Here is a 9,085-nt window from a genome sequence, read left to right as displayed (position 1 = left end):
AAATACATTTAGAGTTCTAACGTCATATACAAGTGATTATTTCTTCCTAGTAGTTGTAAATTCAAGACGGCTTATTTTATGGCGTTTCGGAATCATCATGTGAAAAAAGTCCTTTAAATTTGTCAGAAGAACAAGTGCTGTTTAAAAAAAATATGCGTAATTGAAAACATGAAATATAACAAGATTGACAATATGCCACCTGTTTCAACTTAATGATGTACAACAAAATGGCTTTAAGAGCTAATATCTTGCGTAGTATTCTATGATATATCTGTCAATATTTTATCTGTACAGTCCTTGGTTTTTATTTCAGTATAAGATAATGTCATTTATCACATGTTTTGATCTAATATGTACGTTTTTGCATGTCCAATAATAGCCGGAAGTCGGAGTCGGTTATTTGTCCTCGGGGCCAATATCGATATTTGCCCTGAAAACCCCATATAGAGAACACGAAAACAATAAACCAAATATGTGATAAATAGATACTTACATGGCATTTTCCATATTGGCCCTGGTATCAACCCTCAACCCATATCAGCCCACGGGCTACGCCCTCTGGCTTGATATAGAGTCTCGGGGTGACCCAGGGCCAATATGGAAAATGCTAAGTAATAATCTATAATTAACACTGGTACAATATTGATATTGATATTGTAGATGAAGGCATCTTCTTCACAAAATTAGGACTTTCAAAATTTAAGGATATGACAAAAATTAATAAGAATTTCCTGAAGAGAAATTTAAGTCGGTTATATTAAATAATGTATACTTATGCCACTTATTTGGTTATTAAACATAAATTAACTAAAATGGAAAGTGGTTGCAATATCGCCCAAAAAGTAGGAATAGAATATACGTCAATAAGACAGCTATCACAAAAATACAGAAAAGGTGTCTGTTCGGTTTTTTATGTTTTCTAGAAAATGCTCTTTTCTTTAAATTTTTTTTTCCATAATGGATAATCTAAACCCCGACTATAACATTGCTTGCGTAAAAGCTGTTTAATGCTGTGTAAGCACACATGAGGTATAGAAAAGTAGAATTTTCATTTTAAGGTCAAAACGTTTTTCATTTATTTCATAATAGCTCTGGTGTAAGATAGAACAGAAAATTCTGTACTATCAAAAATAAAATACAATACCAAGAGGGCAATCAACAAACATAAGGCGAATGAAGACAGACAACGCCATTGAAATGAGACAAATAATAGTCCACTAAGCTAGAGGCTCTAAAGAGATTGCGTCGTTAACTTTGGCCTATGTGCATATTTAACAAAGGACACTTTCCAACATTGTAGACTAGAATAGAATTCATGACAAAAATCTCTGTTTTGTTGATCTTGTATTGCTGATCATTTTGTCTGTTTAGTTTCTCTTCTTAGTTTCCTTGCTCAAAACACAAAAGAGGGTAAACAAAATCCTCATTTCAGGGCAATCACTCCTATAAAGAGTGACAGTCTACTAACTATATCGGCAAAATTTGACTTGTTAGAAGATCTTGCCTTGCTGATAATTTTTGTGATTTAAAGTGTCTATTCATCAATTATAATTTTTTACCATTTACGGCAAAACACAACAAAAAAAAGGTGAAAATCGTCTTTAAAGGGCAATAACTCCAATAAGGAGACGTCGGACGATTTCCTCCATATTGTCTTTATTGTAGATCTTGTCTTGCTGATCATTTTTGCTTATTTAAGTTTCTATCTATCTATTCATAATTTTTAAGATATAAGGAAAATCCTCTGGTCTGTATAAAGCTTAGTTTCAAGCTTTATAAGCTCTGAAGATTTTACTTCTATCATAAAGAGGACATGAAAAAGATACTTCATCACACATCTGGTAAGATCATGTAGTATTAATATTACTGAGTTTAGAAAATTAATGCGTTTTGTTTCTGTTTTAAGTGACAATTCAATAAAACCGATAATCATCTCTATACAACGATAAGCATACTAAGACAACCATAGAGCATCATCATAATAGGACGATCTGACAAAATAATTTACCAGTGAATTGGCAATAAAAAAGGAGAGCTAATTAATTGGCACGAACTCTGTCTACAATGAAGTTTGAAAAAGTATACCTTTCAAATATTCTGTCAGTAGATGTGAAGAATAAAACCATTCAACACAAACACGTCCACAAAGGATAATACTGAGAGACAAACGCGTAATTCTTTCAAAATTAACAGTTACAAAAATATTTTTTTCAAAGATGAATTGAATAAGTTATTTTCACCACAACAGTTATCAAAACCCTGTTTCTGAAATCTGAATTTCATATTGTGTTGGTATCTCTGTTGCTCAGGAGTACGTTTCAAATAATAGTATCATAGTCATTTAAAGAAATATTATAACTTCAATGTCATAAGAAAAAGACTTACGTGACACGGAAATGTTTCAAAATTGTTTCAAGTGTAAAACTATATGCAGAATCAATTCAATTATGTTTTTCCTATCGTGTATATCTGTGACATAACTTAATGTTTATCAGATTAGAGAAAACATAAACAACAGCAAAACTCGTCAATTTCTAATGTTAAATAAGCTAAAACAGACAAAAACTTTTGAACTTGATTGTCAAAATCCTGTTTTTGAATATATCATGATTGATTCAATTAAGTGATTAAGTGTAAAATATATGCAGTATTAATTAAATTAGGCGTTTCCTTCCTTGTCATATTTTATTGAATCATCAAAAAATTTCGAAACTCTTTTAACATATAAAACTTTATTAAATATTGCAAAATATTACCAATATCAAAGTTGAAGATCTGAAAAAATAAACTAGAGGCTCTAAAGAGCCTGTGTTACTCGACTGCATCTTAAACACTTGCCATTTTTTGGGTAAAAATCATGATGAAAGGGCAACAATTCTACAAATAGTTAAGTGACCATTTCAATCATGTTGACGATTCGTAGATCGTGTCCTGCTTTTCAAAACTTTTTCTTTCTACATTTGTATCTATTGTTCTTTTCATGATAATAGGCAACCACTAAATAAAATGGCAAAATCATCTTTAAAGGGCAACAGCTCCAATCACGAGTCGACTGAAGATTACAGCCATGGTGACTTATTAGTAGATCTAGTCTTGCAGATAATTTTTGCTATTTAAAGTTTCTATCTTTCTATTATAAATTTCAAGATAAAAGGCAAAACTGCTAAAAATTGGAAAAAAATCATCATTCTAGGGCATTAATTCAATAAGGAGTCGATTGAAGATTTCGGTCATGTAGACTTGTTTATAGATCTTGTTTTGTTGATCATTTTGGCTGTTTAAAGTTTCTATCTATCTATTACAGTATTTAAGATATTAGGCAAAAGCGCAAAAGAAATGTAAAAATCGTGATTAAAGAGAAATAACTCAAATAAGGAATCCCCTGACGATTTCAGCAATGTTGGCTCATTTGTAGATCTTGTCTTGCTGATCACTTTTTCCTTTTAAATATTCTTTCTATCTATTATAGTTTTCAAAATAATCAGCAAAAATGAAAAAAAAGGTAAATTTTTACATTTAAGGGCAATAACTTCTATAAAGTCGTCTGACAGTTATGACGTAAATGGACAACAGGTAGATCTTAACATTTTAAACATTTTTGCCTTTGTCAAATTTTCTCAATTTATAGCGGTTTTCAAGATAATAGCCAAAACTTCAATTTTACCTGTATGTCCTATGTTAAGCTATGACGGCCATGTTTGTTTGCAGACAGAATCATCGGACACATTTTTAAATCTATACCCTAATTATGATTATGACCAAGTTTGAAAAAATTTGGCCCAGTAGTTTCATAGGAGAGCATTTTTGTAAGATATTAACCAAATACGCAAAAAATGGTAGAATTCGCAATAAAAGGGCAATTACTCCAATAAGAAGTCTTCTGATAATTTGGTCATGTTGACTTATTTGTAGATTTTGTCTGTCTGATCATTTTTCCTAAATATAGTTTCTTTCCTTCTATCATAATTTTGAAAATAATAGGCAAAAATGAAAAACAAAATCTGTAAAATTTGACATTTAAGGGCAGTTACTCCTATAAAAAGTCGTCTGACAGTGTTGATGTAAAATGGACAGCATGTAGATCTTAACATTCGGAACATTTCTGCCCCTGTCAGATTTTCTCTCTTCATAGCGGTTATAAAGATAATAGACAAAACTTGCAATTTACCCCATATGTTAATTTTTTTTGCCATGATGGCCATGTTGGTTGGTAAGCGAGTTCAATATACACATTTTAAAAACTATATACCCTAATGATGATTGTGACCAAGTTTGGTTAAATTTGGCCCAGTAGTTTCAGAGGAGAAGATTTTTGTAAAAGTTAACGACGACGGACGCCTAGTGAGGAGAAAGGTCACTTGGCCTTTCGGCTAAATGAGTTAAAAGGACCAAAAGCAAAGCCAAATTCGGACAAGGAATAAGATGTATGCTTGAGGGAGATACATTCCTTAATTTAAATGATTTCAAAATTGATAACAGCAGATTTGAATACCACAATATATCCTTATTTTCATGCCAGTACCGAAGTACTGGCTACTTGGCTGGTGATGACTGTGGGGACTAACAGCCCACCTGCAACGATATCGACCCAGTGCTAGTAATAAATTAACAGTGCAACTTTTATAGTGTCTGATGCACATGCCGACAATTAAAGTCTCTTCGTTGATGCTCAAGGCCGAATAATTTGAAATTTCAAAACTTATAGCAAAGTTGAAAAGCAGACAAAACCAAAAAGGACCAAATGTAAACCCAAACACCGACAAGGAATCAGAGCCATGCTTGAGGGGGATACATTCAATTATTTAAATGATTTCGAAATTTGATAACGGCAAATTTTTATACAACAATAATCGTATATTTATAAATGATCGTAATTTAAACGTACTACATTAAAACCTTGCAAAAATCGGGTTTATTTTTCATTATGTCGAGGAAATTGTGTTTCCAGAAATTGAATTGAACCATATTATGTTTTTGAAATTACATCATATGAATTTATTATTTCCTTGCTTTACCCAAAGTGCATCTATTTCTTACAAAATGAATAGTAAGCATTGACTAATGCCAAATTGTTCTAAAAATTTGGAGAATTAAAACAAAACATGAGTTATTCGCTTTTTATGAATGTGAATTTAAGCATTTATGCAATTTAGGTACTCCTCATTACAGAATCGTGGGTCATTTGGAGGTCGGTTCAAACCTATTTTTCTATGATTCAGTATGTATTTTAAATCAAATTTGTGGAATAAAATAGTAATTAGGGATACATCTACCAACTAAACACAGAATGGAATCTTTTGTCTGGGTCTTGAATAAACGTAGGTGAAAAACTGTCAAAATAGGTGCAATTTGGGTAGCCTTACGTTAACAGACAACAAAATCTATCGGTAACTCTACCAGAAATAGTTGCATGCGTTGTCTAAGAAAATTACTTAAGAGATCATATCGCAAACTATATAACAGGGATAAGTAACAAAAAAACATTGAAATATACATTTCTTTCAAAGGTATATATTTATGTAATACTTTAAGAGATTATATGGGGTTTCAGATATAAGATTATGGTGTGTTATTAGCCGTTACGAAAATTGCTAAGTTCAAAATCATTCAAAATAAAGAGCTGATTTTATTGATGAATGAAAATTAAAATATAATCTGGATACAGTAATGAAGGCATGCCAGTTGTGATGTCACTGTGACGTCATAAGTATGTCAAAATTGGATCATTTCTTATATATTTTTGATAAAACTATATATGACCAACAACCTTACTCAAAATAGATACTCCACTGGCAAATCTTTTATAATATGACAGTTGTTTTCCATTCGTTCCGTTGGTTGGTAAAGTCTTACGTTTGATTTTGTCAGTTTGAATGGACTTTTTCTTTTTGAATTTATGTTAGAGTTTCGTTATTTTGTTATACGTTTTTAGCAAAAAAGAACGGTTGTTTTGTGCTCTTTTTGGATGTACATGCAATTTAAATTTTAGTTTTCCCCCTGGAATTGTATCTTTGTAATGGATTCATGAGATTTGAACATAGGTTTACTACTGTTGCTTCTGCTTTGGACGTTTTTCTTGCAGTGCAATAGTTATTGTGAAAACCTTAATCGTATAAGACAAATTAATTCAAAAGTGTAAATGCTCATATTTGTTTCTTCACTCATGAATTACTCATAGTTTGTATTATGAGTTTATTTATTATTTTTTATTTACAATTTTGGTTACTAAATAGTAAATTCTGATCATTCGATGTCTACATCAAGAAGTAAATGCTGTAAGAGTTCGTCATCTGATGATGTATTGTTGCTTGTGTCATGTTCCATATCATCTACGATAGAACTATCATCCTGAATGTTTGTAGGAGTTCGTTTATGAATGTAACATCTGCAATACTGTTCAATTATATTCTTAATTTCGGCAATTTTGGTCTCTTCTTTATATTTTTCTCCCTTTTCCTCAAACATGTGCCACAATTTTGGAATTAAACAAATGAAAAGAGCTGTTATAGCTTGCGTGAGTGTCGACATTTTACTTAGTTCTTTAAATGTGAGAAGAATTGAAATTGACATATAAAGAATAATAACAATGAAAGTCAGTTTCAGGCAGGAAAAAAGTATTTCAATCCTTAAGGGTCTGTAGTATCGAACGACATATCGAAATAAAAGCTTGGATACAGAGGTCGTACATCCATTACAACTAATCAATGGAACGGCATGGATGTGTTTTTCTTTCTTAATTTTTATACAGATGTTCTTTACCGTTTCAAAAAGGTATGTATACACAGCATTCACGTGTTGTATGCATTCGGTAACATATATCATAACTGTTATCGTGAACACTAGGTAGCCGTAAGTAATGTCCGGATAGGCAATAAGTCCAGCGAAAGAGTACGTACAAATCCGACATAAAAAGATAAAACTATCAATAAAAAGTAGTGAGAAAATGTAAATGTCATATGTAACACATACGGACATCAGTACAATTATTGTTATGCCTAAAACAAAGCTAGCTGTACCGGTCCTCCTTGTGTTTATTTCCCTTATAGTATTATAATATCCATTTAAAATTATAAAGAAAAATCCGACGACAGGCAAACCGTACATAAATATTGCTAGCACCCATTCAATAATGCATATACAAAAATAAACTGGAACCAGAACAGCAGTTAGAACTAATTTACATAATATTCTATTTCTTGTCAATACCTGGATGAATCCATTAAATCTCCTTTTTTGAATCTGGAACCCAATATCCCAAAATGTCGGATTGATCAGCATGTAAATATTCGCTCTAAGAACCGAATTAAGTCGTGTATATCCTGCTTGTCTGCGGATATTCAATATAGCTCCTAATTTACCTTTCGTACTCATATCAACAGTTAATAAAGACATAAACATCTCTGCTTTATCGTCTATTCCTTTATCCACGAACTTACTCAAGTCAGTTGGAAGACATAGCAGAAAGGCACTTGAAATGTAATACAACCCAAGTGCAATATACGGGCCTCCAAAACACGGCAGAAAACTGTCCATACTCAATGAATATCCAGCAGCCATAGTGATCCAATTAAATGGAACTTCTGCCTTAGTGCTGCTGACGACAAAGTCATTCATGAAATAATAATACGACAGTACTTCCAAAATAACGAACAGCGAAGTTAAGAGAATACAAATGATTTTCAACAGTCTCGAACAAATATTTCCCGAGGCATAAGCACGGTTAAAAGGATTTCTCAGTACGGTACCGAATGATACTGGATTTGATAGTAGCCATTTTCCATGACCGACGTTGACATTTTTATTTTTATATTCAGAGCACTGTAAAAATAATAAAGGCAGGAAAAGGAACAAAAGCCAACCCATTACATAAGGAAAATTCCACCACAAACCACTATCAATCATGACTGTGTCACTCGTGCACGATATTGTGTCTTCGTGGGTAGTTTTATTGAAAGCATTTCGGCAGCAGCGGTAACCCATACTTTGCTTAGAACTTATGATATATTTACTGAACATGTAAATGATATGTTCCAAGTATGTCCTACTTAAATAACAAATATATCCATACCGTAATCCGATATCATTGACATGTTGAAATGACTGATTGAAAACTTGTAAAAAGGCTAATCCTAACCGCTCGGTAGTATTTCTGTCTCCAATTCTCAAATAACAATTTCCTGTTAAATTTAGATTGAATGTCATAGATATAGTGTAGTGGTTAAGCAAGCTTAGTGAATAGTAGGAAAATTCCTTCATCAAAGACAAATACTGAAATCCACCGTTTTTACCTTTAAATGTCCATATCCACTCAAAGGGCGAAATTGTACATCTAGTACTAGTTTGATTTACCTTTAATTTAATGTCCTCTGAAACATTTAAGTTTATTTTAAGCAGACTTATTTTATATTCTTGTGCTCGCATTTTATTAACGAAATCATGTATATCCATTTTGTTTATGGTCACTTCACAATCTTCATTTACACGATCATTTTGTGGATAAACTGTTCCATAATTAACACATCCTTCCTCATTTTTGTTTGATACAAATGCACTGTTTTGAATACTTATAGTTGAATGTCCCCTCACCAAATGAGAAACCATCTCCAAAAAGAAAGATGTTGCCAAAAACTGTAATAGGTTCATTTTGTCTATAATAGAAACGATGCATGTAATATGTGTAACAAGGAAGAAGATATGGGTACCATTTTTAATTCACGTGATGCGCTTATGTGCGAATTCTACACCTATCTAAATATCTTCAGATCACTCACATGATTTAAGTAATGTAAATAGCATAGAGGAAGTAGTAAATTGTTTGCGTAACCTCGATAAAATGTAACTATAGTCTGTCAATAACAATGACTTTGGGGCTTTCATTTTTAAAATATGTCCGTGTTGTGAAATAACTAACACCTATACATAAATGCTGCCTTTTCATATTAATATATTGAATTTGTGTTTCTTTGTATATCATTGACACGAAAAGTGTCAAACGAAAGGAATATTGTAGGGAAAAAGATTCTGGTTTCGCATGCGTTTTTTGTTAAGTTACAACTGGTAACACTTTTGTTCTCTATTTTCCTCC

General features: G+C 32.0%; 1 protein-coding gene across 1 annotated transcript; it reads right to left on the bottom strand.

Annotated features, from left to right (window-relative positions):
- Nucleotides 1-6,178: 6,178 nt before the first annotated feature.
- LOC127704956 (uncharacterized) lies at nucleotides 6,179-8,766 on the bottom strand. Its single transcript, XM_052209200.1, has one exon. It carries the CDS (start codon nucleotides 8,641-8,643, stop codon nucleotides 6,244-6,246), a length of 2,400 nt encoding a protein of 799 aa, XP_052065160.1. The 5' UTR covers nucleotides 8,644-8,766; the 3' UTR covers nucleotides 6,179-6,243.
- Between the last annotated feature and the right edge of the window lie 319 nt (nucleotides 8,767-9,085).

The sequence above is a fragment of the Mytilus californianus genome, unplaced genomic scaffold, assembly GCF_021869535.1.
Source record: "Mytilus californianus isolate M0D057914Y unplaced genomic scaffold, xbMytCali1.0.p SCAF_6, whole genome shotgun sequence".
NCBI classification, from domain to species: domain Eukaryota; kingdom Metazoa; phylum Mollusca; class Bivalvia; order Mytilida; family Mytilidae; genus Mytilus; species Mytilus californianus.
This window is presented reverse-complemented; position numbering and strand designations above follow the sequence as displayed.

What these genes read in the sequence shown, in the direction of transcription:
- LOC127704956 (XM_052209200.1), bottom strand. Translation starts at nt 8,643, where the DNA reads ATGAACCTATTACAGTTTTTGGCAACATCTTTCTTTTTGGAGATGGTT.